Source organism: Neomonachus schauinslandi, chromosome 1 (assembly GCF_002201575.2).
Source record: "Neomonachus schauinslandi chromosome 1, ASM220157v2, whole genome shotgun sequence".
Taxonomy (NCBI): Eukaryota; Metazoa; Chordata; class Mammalia; order Carnivora; family Phocidae; genus Neomonachus; species Neomonachus schauinslandi.
Window position 1 is genome coordinate 152,694,733 of NC_058403.1, and position 16,012 is coordinate 152,710,744.

The following is a 16,012-nucleotide window of genomic DNA, read 5'->3' on the forward strand; positions in this document are numbered from 1 at the left end:
TAGAAGCTGGTTCTTTGAAAGAATTTATAAGATTGATAAACCCCTGGCCAGACTTAGCAAAAAGAAAAGAGAAACCACCCAAATAAATAAAATCATGCATGAAAGAGGAGAGATCACAAACAACACCAAAGAAATATAAACAACTATAAGAACATATCATGAGCAACTATATGCCAACAAATTAGACAATCTGGAAGAAATGGATGCATTCCTAGAGACCTATAAACTACCAAAACTGAACCAGGAAGAAATAGAAAACCTGAACAGACCCATAACCAGTAAGGAAATGGAAGCAGTCATCAAAAATCTCCCAACAAACAAGAGCCCAGGGCCAGATGGCTTCCCAGGGGAATTCTGCCAAGCATTTAAAGAAGAATTAATACCTATGCTTCTGAAACTGTTCCCAAAAAATAGAAATGGAAGGAAAACTTCCAAACTCATTTTATGAGGCCAGCATTACCTTGATCCCAAAACCAAAGACCCCATCAAAAAGGAGAACTATAGACCAATATCCCTGATGAACATGGGTGCAAAAATTCTCACCAAAATACTAGCCAATAGGATTCAACAGTACATTAAAAGTATTATTCATCACGACCAAGTGCACAATTTATTCCTGGGCTGCAAGGTTGGTTCAACATCCGCAAATCAATCAATGTGATACAATACATTAATAAAAGAAAGAACAAGAACCATATGATCCTCTCAATAGACGCAGAAAAAGCATTTGACAAAGTACAGCATCCTTTCTTGATTAAAACTCTTCATAGTGTAGGGATAGAGGGTACAATATCATAAAAGCCATCTATGAAAAACCCACAGCGAGTATCATTCTCAATGGGTAAAAACTGAGAGCTTTTCCCCTAAGGTCAGGAACATGGCAGGGATGTCCACTATCACTACTGCTATTCCACATAGTACTAGAAGTCCTAGCCACAGCAATCAGACAACAAAAAGAAATAAAAGGCATCCGAATCGGCAGAGAAGAAGTCAAACTCTCACTCTTTGCAGATGATACGATACTTTATGTGCAAAACCCAAAAGACTCCACCCCAAAACTGCTAGAACTCATACAGGAATTCAGTCAAGTGGCAGGATATAAAATCAATCCACAGAAATCAGTGGCATTCCACTGTCAGTCACCATACATTACAACACTAGTTTTTGATGTAGTGTTCCAACAAAACAGAAGAAAGAGAAATTAAGGAGTCAGTCCCATTTACAATTGCACCCAAAACCATAAGATACCTCGGAATAAATCTAACCAAAGAGGCAAAGGATCTGTACTCAGAAAACTATAGAATACTCATGAAAGAAATTGAGGAAGACACAAAGAAATGGAAAAACGTTCCATGCTCATGGATTGGAAGAACAAATATTGTGAAGATGTCAATGCTGCCTAGAGCAATCTACACATTTAATGCAATCCCTATCAAAATACCATCAACTTTTTTCAAAGAGATGGAACAAATCATCCTAAAATTTGTATGGAACCAGAAAAGACTCCGAATAGCCAGAGGAATGTTGAAAAAGAAAAGCAAAGCTGGTGGCATCACAATTCCGGACTTCAGCTCTATTACAAAGCTGTCATCATCAAGACAGTATGGTACTGGCACAAAAACAGACACCTAGATCAATGGAACAGAATAGAGAGCCCAGAAATGGACCCTCAACTCTATGGTCAACTAATCTTCGACAAAGCAGGACAGAATGTCCCATGGAGAAAAGACAGTCTCTTCAACAAATGGTGTTGGGAAAATTGGACAGCCACATGCAGAAGAATGAAACTGGACCATTTCCTTACACCACACACAAAAATAGACTCAAAATGGATGAAAGACCTAAATGTGAGACAGGAATCCATCAAAATCCTAGAGAACACAGGCAGCAACCTCTTCGACCTCAGCCGCAGCAACTTCTTCCTAGACACATTGCCAAAGGCAAGGGAAGCAAGGGCAAAAATGAACTACTGGAACTTCATCAAGATAAAAAGCTTTTGCACAGCAAAGGAAACAGTCAACAAAACCAAAAAACAACCGACAGAATGAGAGAAGATATTTGCAAATGACATGTCAGATAAAGGGCTAGTATCCAAAATCTAAAAAGAACTTATAAAACTCAACACCCGAAGAACAAAAAATCCAGTCAAGAAACGGGCAGAAGACATGAACAGACATTTCTGCAAAGACATCCAAATGGCCAACAGACACATGAAAAAGTGCTCCACATCACTCAGCATCAGGGAAATCCAAATCAAAACCTCAGTGAGATACCACCTCACACCAGTCAGAATGGCTAAAATTAATAAGTCAGGAAACGACAGATGTTGGCTGGGATGCAGAGAAACGGGAACCCTTCTACACTGTTGGTGGGAATGCAAGCTGGTGCAGCCACTCTAGAAAACAGTATGGAGGTTCCTCAAAAACTCGAAAATAGAGCTCCCCTACGACCCAGCAATTGCACTACTGGGTATTTACCACAAAGATACAAATTTAGTGATCCGAAGGGGTACATGCACCCCAATGTTTATAGCAGCAATGTCCACAATAACCAAACTATGGAAAGAGCCAAGAAGTCCATCAACAGATGAATGGATAAAGAAGATGTGGTATATATATACAAGGGAATATTAAGCAGCCATTAAAAAAAAATCTTGCCATTTGCAACAATGTGGATGGAACCAGAGGGTATTATGCTAAGCAAAATAAGTCAATCAGAGAAAAACAATTATCATATGATCTCACTGATATGAGGAATTTGAGAAACAAGACAGAGGATCATAGGGGAAGGGAGGAAAAAATGAAACAAGATGAAACCAGAGAGGGAGACAAACCATAAGACACTCTTAATCTCAGGAAACAATCTGAGGGTTGCTGGAGCGGTGGGGGGTGGGAGGGTTGGGGTGGCTGGGTGATGGACACTGGGGAGAGTATGTGCTATGGTGAGCGCTATGAACTGTGTAAGACTGATGAATCACAGACCTGTACCTCTGAAACAAATAATACATTATATGTTTTAAAAAAAAAGTAGGAAGGGAAAAATGAAGGGGGGGAAATCGGAGGGAGAGACGAACCATGAGAGACTATGGATTCTGAGAAACAAACTGTGGGTTTTAGAGGGGAGAGGGGGTGGGAGGATGGGTTAGCCCGGTGATGGGTATTAAGGAGGGCACGTATTGTATGGAGCACTGGGTGTTATATGCAAACAATGAATCATGGAACACTACATCAAAAACTAATGAGGTAATGGTGACTTAAAATAAAATTAAAAAAAAAAAAAGCTACAAAACACTGATGAAAGGAATTAAAGAAGACCTAACTAAATAGAAAGACATTCTGTCCATATTCATGGATTGGAAAATTTAATACTGTAAAGATTGGCAATACTCCCCAGGTTGGTCTAAACTTTCAGTCCAATCACTATCAAACTATTAACTTTAGGATTTTTAATATATAAAGGTTACATCAAAAGCACAATGAGATACCACTTCATACCCACAAGGATGGCTATAATTAAAAAACAGAACCATTAGGGGCGCCTGGGTGGCCCAGTCGGTTAAGTGTCTGCCTTCAGCTCAGGTCATGAGCCCAGGGTCCTGGGATCGAGCCCCGCATCGGGCTCCCTGCTCAGTGGGGAGCCTGTTTCTCCCTCTCCCTCTGCCTGCTGCTCCCCCTGCTTGTGCGCTCTCTTTCTCTGACAAATAAATAAAATTTAAAAAAAAAAAGAACAATTTAAGGGTCAGAAAGGATATAAAGAAACTGGAACCTTTACACACTGCTGCTAAGAATGTAAAATGGTGCCACTGCTCTGGAAAACAGTTTGGTAGTTCCTCAAATAGTTGAACATTAAATTCCTGTATGACTCAAAGACTCCACTCATCTGTATATACGCAAGACAATTTAAAACAGGTGCTTAATAAAAAAAAAAAACTTGTTCACAAATAGCATTATTAATAACCAAAAAAAGCAAAACATCCCAATATCTATTACTGATGAATATATAAACAAAATGTGATACCTCCACACAATGAAGTGTTAGCCGCAAGAAGAAATGAAGTGCTGGTGCTACAACATGGAGGAACCTGGAAACATTATTCTAAGTGACAGAAGGTGAGAGTGCACATACTGTTTATGATTCCATTTATATGAAATGTCCAAAATAAGCAAATCCACAGAGACAGAATCAGAGTAGTGGCTGAGCAGGGTCAAGGGGGAATGAATACTGACTCCTAATGAGAATGGAGTTTCCTTGGGGGTGATGGAAAGACTCTGAAATTAGACAGTGTTGGTGATTGCACAACACGGCAAACATACTAAGAGCCATTGTCGTGTATACTGTAAAGAGGTTAAAATGATGAATTTTATGTTATGCAAATTTTACCTCAAAAACAAATAGACATGCAGTTGTGAAATAAAAATACAGGGGATTTTTTAAAACAATTAGGTATGTTGAAAACAAGAGGTATCAATAAAATAAAAAACAAAACAACTCTATAGGGTGGCTGAAAAGCACAAAAAGCACACTAACTAACCAATTACTGAGCTGGAAGGCCGGCCTGAGGCAGTCTCCCAGAAAGAATGAGAGCACAAAGAAAAAAGGCAGAAGAAATGTTGAATGATATGAAAATTGATCATCATCAAAAGAACCACCAACCATCTGACAGAAATTCATTAGGAGAGGGTAGAGAAAAAGAAGTAACTAAAGAAACAGAATCCACGGGCAGGGATCAAAGGTTAAAGGGCCTGACAGGTCCCTAGCAAAGATAAATTTATTATTTAAAAAATAAATTAGTGGATAAGAAAATCAAGCCTAATTTCTAAAAGCTACCAGAGAGAAATGAACACTCAAAAAAAGAACCAGCTTCACAACCTTACTTCTCTCAACTCACAACTTACTTAAAATGAGACTCTCCAAGTACAGTTGACAGAGTAATAGTGACTACTTCAAAAGGCTGTTAGAAACATCAAAGAAGATAAGCAAAAGTACCTCATATTAAGATAGGCAGACAACAGACATATACCATACACACTAATAATGCCAATTTTTAATTATAAGATAAGCTTTTTACACATTAATATTTCTAATGAAGATGCTCCTCACAACTGATATATAGTATTTCAATAGGCAATGTTCTTTTTCCATAAAACTTGTTTCAAAATCAAATATGCATCTTCTAAACAATTACATCTTAAAATCAAGGAAATATAGTAATATTTAAATAACTACTACTAGCAGGCACATACTTGATCTCGTTTCACAGCTATCTTATGTGATAAATACTATTATCCCGTTTTTTTCAATAAGTAAACTGAAACATGAAGATGTTACGTAATCTGCCCAGGGCCACAGCTAAGAAAACTGGGGATCAAGTTCAAATATAACTCCAATATTCAATAATGGTTCATTATTGTAACTTCTACTTACTAAATGCCCCAGACTGCTATCTGACTTGCTATACATATTGCATTTTCCAGGGTTTGTCTTCTCCCTATCAAGACAATTACTTCTTGCTGCTATCATGTACATGTGATCTTAAACAACACTCTCCACTTTTTTCTCCCTTTGTCTATCTACTATTCTAACATCCTTTCAAGTGCAACACCAGATAACAAGCTTGCTTGACCCAATAATCAACAAATTTTAAAGGACTATAAAGCATTCTCTTGAATAAAGTCTATGACCTTAAAAGCAGTGTCTGTCAAATATTAATGGGCACACAAATCACCCTGGGATCTTGTTAAATGCAACTCCTGATTCAGAAGGTCTGAGATGGGGTCTGAGATTCTGCTTGTCTAGCAAGCTCAGCACAGCAAGGCTTTGGTACTGATATATAACATCAATTCTATTTGCTTTCAATTTTCTGATTATTGACGCCATCTACATAGATGAGGTTGGTAACACTGATGGTGTACTTAATGTAGAACCCCTCATGAATCAGATTCCCCAGGCCAATACTGCAGTAAGTTTTCATTTAAGTTTCCTGACCTTTTTCAATAGCCAATATGCCACCACCACCATCACCGTATCATTTAGTATAATCGCAATGATCCTTTTAAAGGGTGATCCTTTTAAAAAAAAAACCCAAGAGGTAAATATTCTCATCCCCAAGGTTCACACTGTCTTAAATACAGATGACCCTTGAATAATACAGGTCTGAACTTTGTAGGTCCACCTACAAGTGGATTTTTTTATCGTACAGTATTATAAATCTATGATTTTTATGATTTTCTTTGATTTTAGTAACATTTCCTTTTCCTAGCTTACTTTACTCTAAGAATACAGTATATAATAACATACAAAATATGTGTTAATCAACTGTTTATGTTACCAGTGAGGCTTCCAAAGTCAACAGTAGGCTATGAGTAGCTATGTTTGGGGGAATCAAAAGTTATACTCAGCTTTCTGACTGCACAGAGTACTTAAGTACTGTACCCCTGTCCCAAAGTACTTGGAAATGATGTAAATATAATATCCCCTGAAAATTAACTGAAAAATTAAAATATCATAGATTAAAGCACTGACAACAGAAGTTACCTAAAAGACATGACTCCTAAACTGGCAAAAGTCAATATAACCATTTTGAATATATTTATCATTAAAGGAAGAAATGAATTAATGAGGGGAAAGAGGTGAAGGCACAATAAAAAATAACACTGTCAAACAGTTGACTTTAGCCAAAAAACTTTATAGTGTTCCATTCCTATTGATAAAATGCCCTCTCTACTAGAAGATGGAAGCAGTGGGCTTACAAAATATTTGATGGCCTAACTTCCTTAGGCTGATTCCACGTTTACCAAGAAATCTAATCTTTCATAGAAAAGAAATCATTAGTTATGAAGGCTCTGAACAGTTTGTATGATAGTAATTTCTCATGGTATATCAATCAATAGTACATCATGGTCACATGAGTTTCATTAATGTGCATTTATATACCCTTAAGACATGTATGAACCTATTCTCATTCAATCAGAATTCCTCTTGAAGCTGAAAGGCAGCTCTGGGCCACATTAAGTTCATCAGGATGGTGCGTATTACCCTACAAAACCCAACAGAAGAAAGCACCCAGTCCTAATCTCTGCTGGACACCAAGGGGTAAAACAGTTTTTACTTGAAAAAACAAATCTCTTAAAACATACCTCATCTAGGATTTCTCTATTTCTCTGTAGCAGTTCAGGTAGCTCTTTGATCAACTGATCAACAGTCTGGATGCCTCCCTGTTCAATCACAGACGTGGACTTAGTCAATATAGACTGAGGTACAGTATCTCCAGATATATCTTCAATTGCTGCTGGAAGATTAAGGGAAGCTAACACCCTGAAAAAATGAGATACTGTGTCATCTAGAGGTCTAAGTCATCTTTAAAACATTAATCTCCTATATATCCTAATCAATAGTTAGCACCCCAAAAAAGTGATTACCCTCATCAATGGAAAAACAGAACAAAGATAAAGGGGGAAAAAAAAGAAACAAAACAAAACAATTAAAAAAAAAAACAGAAAATCAGTGATTGATAAAATTAAAACAAAACTATTAAAAAATTAAGTTCACAGTTCAGAATTGAAAACCAAAAAAGTGAGGCGTCTGGGTGGCTCAATCATTACGCGTCTGCCTTCGGCTCAGGTCATGATCCCAGGGTCCCAGGATCGAGCCCCATGTCGGGCTCCCTGCTCGCCGGGAAGCCTGCTTCTCCCCTCTCCCACTCCCCCTGCTTGTGTTCCCTTTCTCACTGTGTCTCTCTCTGTCAAATGAATAAATAAAATCTTTAAAAAAAAAAAAAAAGTAAGAAATATACATTAAAGAATACTAGCTACCTTGGGCTCACAGCTCAAACTTAACTTCTCTCAGTCTAAGTAATTAAAAGTCAAAATTCAGGGGTGAATTGTGGGTGGCTCAGTCAGTTAAGTGTCTGCCTTGCATCAGGCTCCTTGCTCAGCAGGGAGCCTGCTTCTCCCTCTGCAGCCCCCCCCCCCACCCCACCCCCCGCTCTTGCTTGCTCTCTCTCTTCCTGCTGAGCAATAAATAAATAAAATCTTAAAAAAAAAAAAAAAAGAAAGAAAAATCTCAATGACATATATCTAACAAAGGACTTGCTCTAAAATACATAAAGAGGGGCGCCTGGGTGGCTCAGTCGGTTAAGCGGCTGCCTTCGGCTCAGGTCATGATCCTGGAGTCCCGGGATCGAGTCCCGCATCGGGCTCCCTGCTCGGCAGGGAGTCTGCTTCTCCCTCTGACCCTCCTCCCTCTCATGCTCTCTGTCTCTCATTCTCTCTCTCACAAATAAATAAAATCTTAAAAAGAAAATAAATAAATAAAATAAAATAAAATAAAATACATAAAGAACACGAAAAACTCAATTTAAAAAAATGAGCAAAAAATTTCAACGGACACTTCACATAGGATATATAAATGGCTAATAAGCACATGAAGAGTTACTCAACACCAGTAGTAATCACAGGAATGCAAATTAAGCCACAATGTGATACTGCTGAACACACACTAAAATGAATAAAAGCGAAAAGACTGACAATACTAAGTGCTGCTGAGGGTACAGAGTCCCCAAAAAGCATGGGTGGGAATATGAACTGGAATAACCACTTTGGAAAACAATCTGGCTATTCTGCATGAAGTTAAGCATACACCAACCACACAACTCAGCAATTCTAAGCCTCGGTATTTACCCAAGAGAAATAAAACATGTCCACACAAAGATTTGTGCATCATGCTCACAGCAACTGAAATGTCCACCAACAATGGGCTAACAAACTGCTATTTAACCATAAAATGAAATACTGCTCAGTAATAAAGAGGATCAAACTGATACAAAATAGATGAATCTCAAAAACATGCTAAGTGAAAGCAGTCCAACACATTTTGACTATATACTGTGCTGTATGTACTGTGCTGCGTACTATATATACTGTAGCAATACTACAATGTACTGTATACAGTAATGTACATATAATGTAATACACATGCTATAATAATTACATTTATATTGAACTGTATAAAAAGTAAAACCAACCTAGAGTGACAGGGAGCAGACAACAGTGGCTAAGGGCCAGGGGAAGAAGGACTAAAGTGAAAGAGGCATCAATTTTTAGGGTGATGGAAATGTTCTCTATCTTGATCATGGTGGTGGTGGTTACATGGGTATGAACATTTATCAGAAAGAACTGAACTATACACTTAAAATAGGTGTATTCTGTTGCATTTTATTGAAAATTATACTTAAGATATTTTAAAAACCAACGAATTATTTTTTTAGCCTTAATCCACCAGAAACAAAAATTGGTTCAGAATACTGAATATACCATGTATCTTACAAGTTCATTTCTACTTCTCGTTTCCCTCAAATAAATATCCCCGAAAATGCAAATTAGTAGTCAAAAATTCTCACTTTGTTTCAGTAATCAAACTTATCCCAAATACATTTGCTAGGGCTTAATAAATATAATATCCACAAGAAGTACATATGTGTGTGTATTTGCTATTTCACATATTCTTGACATTCAGCTCCGACTCAGAAAACTAAAGTGTTCATAAACTATTTAGTTATAGAACAATCAAACAGAAAACATTAGAACTTTAAAGATACATTCATGAAAGTTAAGCTCTACCTACCCATTTGCCAAAGTGGTGGCTTCTCTCATTTGAGCAATTGATCTGTTAACCAAGTCGGCTTTCCTCTGATTATAGGCGGCCAATGACTGCTGCACTGACACAGGAACCATGTTCTCAAACAAATCTAACATGAGGCATGAAAATTGACAAAATTTCAAGACAAAACTCCATCTGTAGAGTGAATGTTCATATTCCCTTTCCAATATTCACATAAAAAGTCTACAAATATTTAAAAATCAAAACCAAATCACTATTAAAAGTACAATAATGAAGAGAATTTCTACATCACTATATTCAAGGACAATGACAATGAAAGCTTTCTTTTTCTTTGAACTTAATTTTCTTAACTTTTTAAGAGGTGTTTGTCATTAACATAAAAAGATCTTTGGTAAAGAAGACTTAGGCATAAGAAAATACACTGTTCATTTGTTCATTAAACTGATTAAGCCTAGAGTGCCATGGTTTGATTTCTAGTTCCTTCCACCACTTTCTAGCTCTGCAACATTGGGCAAATTACTTAAGCACTCTGTGCATCAATAACCTCATCAGTCAAATGGGGATAATAATAGTACCTATCTCATGGGACTACTGTAAGAATATGGATTCTGAGCTACTGCCTGTACTTAAAAGAGTCCCTGGCACATGGTAAATACATCTTGTTTGCTAAATAGAAACATGTAAGATAATCACCCTTTCCCAGTAAATCAGAGTATTATTCTTGGGATCTCAGCTAGAGACTACTATACATTGAATATATCTACAATATCCAAGGATAACGTTTATCTCATACAACCGTAACTCCGTAAGTTTATATGTTTAAAGTCATATTTATGAATGTTCATTTTTAATGGCAGAATCTTAAATAATATAACAAATGTGAACAAAATGACAAATGCTTAAAGTCTATCATTACTCAAACACAGTTTCAAATTCTCTGACTCTGCTGTATGCATATACTTTATTACCATTTACTTTCCATCTTGAAATTTCACTATAGATAAAACATTTCATATTTATTCATATTCATTAACATGAATTCAAATAATATTCAAAGCATACAACGGCAGTTATATGATTTTAGCTACAAAAAAAAACAGATTAAACTGGGGAAAAGATGAGTAAGATTAAAGTGTATCTGAATACTTGACATACCAGTGAATTTCTGGCTGATGGGTACACTGACTGGGGTAGATTTCACAAGTGTGGCTTTGCCAATAGGGTCTAGATCTTTAAGGTCTGGAACTCGATCATGATAAATGAAGTCATTATCCTTCCTTGCTGCAGTAAGGGCACGGCCGATTTTGTCAGAAAAATCTTTCACATTGACATATTCATCATAGCGAGATGCCACTGTTTTAATCAATTCTGCTGCATGCTAAAGAGAAAATGTTAAAAAAAAATTTTTTTTCTTTTTCTCAACCAAGGACCTAAGCATTGGTTTTTCAAAACAATCTTTGAGGACTTGCATTTCCAGGATTGTGGTCAACAGAATAACCTAGAAATTATCCCATCACAAAATACCAAAATATCAAAAATAAAGAATAAACCTAGCAGGCATCCCTCTAAACACGTAAGTGAATTACCAAGAAAGTTAAAGAAATCCATGGGCCAGTATATAAACTGACACTGAGGGAGGCTGGCTGTCAAATATTTCTGTAACTCAAAGGACTAGCAATTAGGGCGCCTGGGTGGCTCAGTTGGTTAAGCAACTGCCTTCAGCTCAGGTCATGATCCTGGAGTCCCTGGATCGAGTCCCACATCAGGCTCCCTGCTCGGCGGGAAGTCTGCTTCTCCCTCTGACCCTCCCCCCCTCATGCTCTCTCTCTCTCTCTCAAATAAATAAATAAAATCTTTAAAAAAAAAAAGGACTAGCAATTAAAACACATTAAAAGTGGAGTGCCTGGGGGCACCTGGGTGGCTCAGTCGTTAAGCGTCTGCCTTTGGCTCAGGTCATGATCCCAGGGTCCTGGGATCGAGCCCCACATCAGGCTCCCTGCTCCATGGGAAGCCTGCTTCTCCCACTCCCCCTGCCTGTGTTCCCTCTCTTGATGTGTCTGTCTCTGTCAAATAAATAAATAAAATCTTTTAAAAAAAATTAAAAAATTTAAATAAAAGTGGGGTGCCTGGGTGGCCCAGTAAGTTAAGCATCCGAATCCTGTTTTCAGCTCAGGTGGTGATCTCACAGTGGTGGGATTGAGCCCCGTATCAGGCTCCACGCGCAGCAGGGAAAACTGCTTCTCACCCTCTCTTCCTCTCCCTCCCCTTCTGCCCCTCTCCCAGCTTGTGCATGCACTATTTCTCTCTCTCTCTCTCAAATAAATAAATCACACACACACACACACACAACGAAGCATGTTATCTCAGCATCAAGAGGAATATTTTTTTTAAAAAAAGGTCTACCCTCACAATTCATAAGATGAGCATATGCCTCACATAAATTTAAAGCTCTCGGGGCGCCTGGGTGGCTCAGTCGTTAAGCATCTGCCTTTGGCTCAGGTCATAATCCCAGGGGCCTGGGATCGAGCCCCGCATCGGCCTCCTTGCTCCGTGGGAAGCCTTCTTCTCCCTCTCCCACTCCCCCTGCTTGTGTTCCCTCTCTCGCTGTCTCTCTCTGTCAAATAAATAAATAAAATCTTAAAAAAAAAAAAAATGTAAAGCTCTCATGGAGACCTGAGACAGGGGTCTTGAAACATAGAGACATATCTATCTACTGAGAAACATTCCCCTCACCACCTCACATCGAGGCAGGAACCTTAAAGAGCTACTTCAACAGTGAAAGGATGAATCATAAAAAAATTACCCAGCCAACACAGGAAGTCAACAAAGAAGCATGTTATCTCAGCATCAATAGGAATTTTTTTTTTAAAAAGGTCTACCCTCATAATTCATAAGATGAGCATATGCCCCACATAAATTTAGGGCTCAAATTGCATTACTTAGGTGGTTTCATTATTAGTAACTTCAGATAAAATAGGCAATAAAGCCAAAAGCATCATTAGGGATAAATTCAGTACTCAATGCTTACCAACTGCCAATTTGCCAGAAAGACATAAAACTTCTTATATTTTACATTTAATAAGTCTCTATGTATATAAACAATTATACTGAGAAACTGATAAATCTACCCCTCATTAGAGTGGAAGATTTTAACACTTCTGTCAAACATGACAGACCAAGTAAACAAAAAAAATTATAAGATTATAGAAGATTTGAAAAACACAATTAATGAGTTTGATTTACCAGACATTGAGAACCTTGGATTCCACAATTAGAGAATATATAATATCCTCAGACATACAGAGAACATGTATATATAGTAGCCATAGGAGATAAAGCAAGTATGAAACACCAAAATTATAGAAATACAAGAATGGTTCAAGAATACCTACTTATATAATTCTCCAAATAATAAATTTAAATTTTAAAAAATCAGATTATCTCCATAGATGTTGAAAAAGCATTTGATAATATTCAATATTCACCACTGATATTTTTGAAAATCTTAGTAAAATCAAAATAGATACCCAATTCCTTAACATGATAAAGTTTTAACCCCCAAAGCTAACATACTTAGCAGACAAATATAAGAAACATTCCTAGAGTCAAAATAAGACAGTATCAACAATCATAGAATATGTCAAAACAACTAGACAAAAAAATGAAATCAGACATATAAAATTTAGAAAACAGAAAAAATGATCATTTACAGGTGATGTATTTGTATACCAGGAAAACCTAAAAAAAGTCAACTAAACTATTGTAAATAATGACAGAGGAAGCTTAGATGCAAATCAATAGAGCAAAACAAAAGCTACATCTTCAATGTAAACTAGGAGACAGAAATGTACAAATTTAAATCACTTTTCACATTTTATTTGTAAATACATGGCCAAATAGCAAAGTTAGTACTAGAGCCATAAGATATAATGAACACACTGGAATAAAAAGGGACTGCTAAGGCCCCCCCCGCCAATGAGTGGAACCGACTTTAAGCAAATCTGAAAACGATGAAAATGGAATGAGGTAACAAGTGCCAACAGGTGATAAAGGTAAAGCCAAATGGCCCATGTCAGCCACCAGGGGGTCACAGGAAAAACCCGAAGTGCTGAGGGGCCTCATCCCAAGAGGGAACTGCTGAGAGCAAGAGGCAGATTAATCAAAGGCAGAGAGGCTGGGGGAAGCAGACAAGAGGAGTGAAAAGCAGGGAGAAAGAAGAAAGGGGGTGAGCACTCAGAAAAGGCCAACAAAATAAACTCTCAAAGCAGACGCACCACCCTGCAAAGCAAAGGCTGTGAGGAATTCAGCGAAACACAGATCCCAAGGTAAGAGTCCTTCCTCAACCAGACTAGGCTTTGAGAGCCAAAGAAGCGAAGCTAAGGAGGGCGCCCTTACACAAAGAGGCTTGGAACACTATCAGGCACCATTCCCCCACTCAGGAGCCTCTTGCTATTCTTCTATTAAAATCAATCTCATTCAAATACAAGTATCTGATACGGCATCCCATCTGCCTCAACACAAAGAAACCAAGAGGAAAAGGATGAAAATGAACATATAACTAACTTTTCAAAAGGTAATGAACATTCACCAAAGAAATGTTGTCACAAAACAGATGAAAACAGCATGCTGAAAAAACTAAAATAAACTAAAAAAACTTAACGGTATAATCATAGTATCAAAAGAACACAAAATATGGGGCACCTGGGTGGCTCAGATGGCTAAGCATCTGCCTTCGGCTCAGGTCATGATCCCAGGGTCCTGGGATGGAGCCCCACATCGGGCTCCTGGCTCAGCGGGGAGCCTGCTTCTCCTTCTCCCTCTGCCTCTCCCCCTGCTCTCTGTATCTCTGTGTCTCGAATAAATAAAAATCTTTAATAAAAAAAAAGAACACAAAATATGAACAGAGGACCAGATGGCTGAGACAACAGTGGGTGAACAGCAGATAGCAAGAGAATGTGGAACAGGAACAGAACAGAACTCAGGCAAGAAAATGAAGAAAAACTCAAAATCATTTTTGAAAAGACTGAAATATTTACGTAAGTAACAAAAAAGGGATAACAGACATCACAGACATCATTTAAGAAACATACAAAACAAGAAAGTGAGGGAAATTCAATATGGCAGTCAGAGAGAGGGAGGCCATTTACAAATTAAAGATTTGTAAGACACATCAACCAAATGCAATGTGAAGACCTTCTATGAGATTTGCACAGACCAACTGTGAAAAAACAGTATAGAAAAAATCCGGGAAAACTATACTAGGTTTGGATAATATCACATTACTAGTGGGGCGCCTAGGTGGCTCAGTCGTTAAGAGTCTGCCTTCGGCTCAGGTCATGATCTCGGGGTCCTGGGATCCAGCCCCGCATCTGGCTTCCTGCTCAGCGGGAAGCCTGAGTCTCCCTCTCCCACTCCTTGTGAGTTCAAACCCTCAGTCTATGAACACTGCTTGTGTTCCCTCTCTTGTTGTGTCTCTCTCTGTTAAATACATAAATAAAATCTTTAAAAAAAAATACCACGGGCGCCTGGGTGGCTCAGTTGGTTGGGCGACTGCCTTCGGCTCAGGTCATGATCCTGGAGTCCCTGGATCGAGTCCCGCATCGGGCTCCCTGCTCGGCGGGGAGCCTGCTTCTCCCTCTGACCCTCCCCCCTCACATGTGCTCTCTCTCTTTCATTCTCTCTGTCTCAAATAAATAAAATCAAAAAAATATATATATATTACATTACTAGTATTATTAATCAGTATTAATTTTGCTGGGTGGGATGACATTGTAGCTTTAAGGTTTCATTTTCTTTTTTTAAGACTTATCTATTAGAGATACATAGTAAAGTACTTAAGGATGAAATATGTGAAATACTCCAAAAAAATAAGAGGGTAAGGGAAATAAATGAAACACAAATAGCAAAATACTGATAATCAATGGAGCTGGGCAATGGATATTTAATGACTCATTACTTTATATATTTTTTTCAAATTTTCCATAATAAATATTTAAATAAAAGAAAATTCAAATAGAAGCATAAACAAAAAGAACAATGATGATGATACCTATCAGGCATTAAAACACTCTAAAGAGTCCATGACTAAAATGGTATGGAACTGGAACATGAACAGATAAGCCAGTGAAACAGAATAAAAAGTTTAGAAACAGACCCAAATATATAAGACACATTTAGTTTGTGATAAAGCCAGAATCTCAAATCAATGGAATAAGAAAGTCACTGTAATAAATGGTTTGGGGACAAGTCATTTGGAAAAAGAAAAACTAGATCTATACTTCACATATCAGGATAAATTCGAAGTGGATCAAAGATCCAAGTATAATATATAACAAATTATAGATGTATTATACTTTTATATCAGCAATCCTTTTATTTCTAGAAATTTAAGGTA

The 16,012-nt window shown here is 37.6% G+C and overlaps 1 protein-coding gene across 2 annotated transcripts in view; it reads right to left on the reverse strand.

Moving 5' to 3' along the window:
• The window catches only part of LOC110569667 (programmed cell death 6 interacting protein), a 97,015-nt gene that overhangs the window by 44,075 nt on the left and 36,928 nt on the right, over positions 1 to 16,012 (reverse strand). For both annotated transcript variants that reach the window (XM_021677569.2, XM_044920756.1), the window contains exons 8-10: positions 10,774 to 10,996; positions 9,622 to 9,745; positions 7,137 to 7,314 (exon numbers count right to left, since the gene is read on the reverse strand). In XM_021677569.2, coding sequence (XP_021533244.1) covers positions 7,137 to 7,314; positions 9,622 to 9,745; positions 10,774 to 10,996 — 525 coding nt within the window. The remainder of the gene's footprint in view (positions 1 to 7,136; positions 7,315 to 9,621; positions 9,746 to 10,773; positions 10,997 to 16,012) is intronic.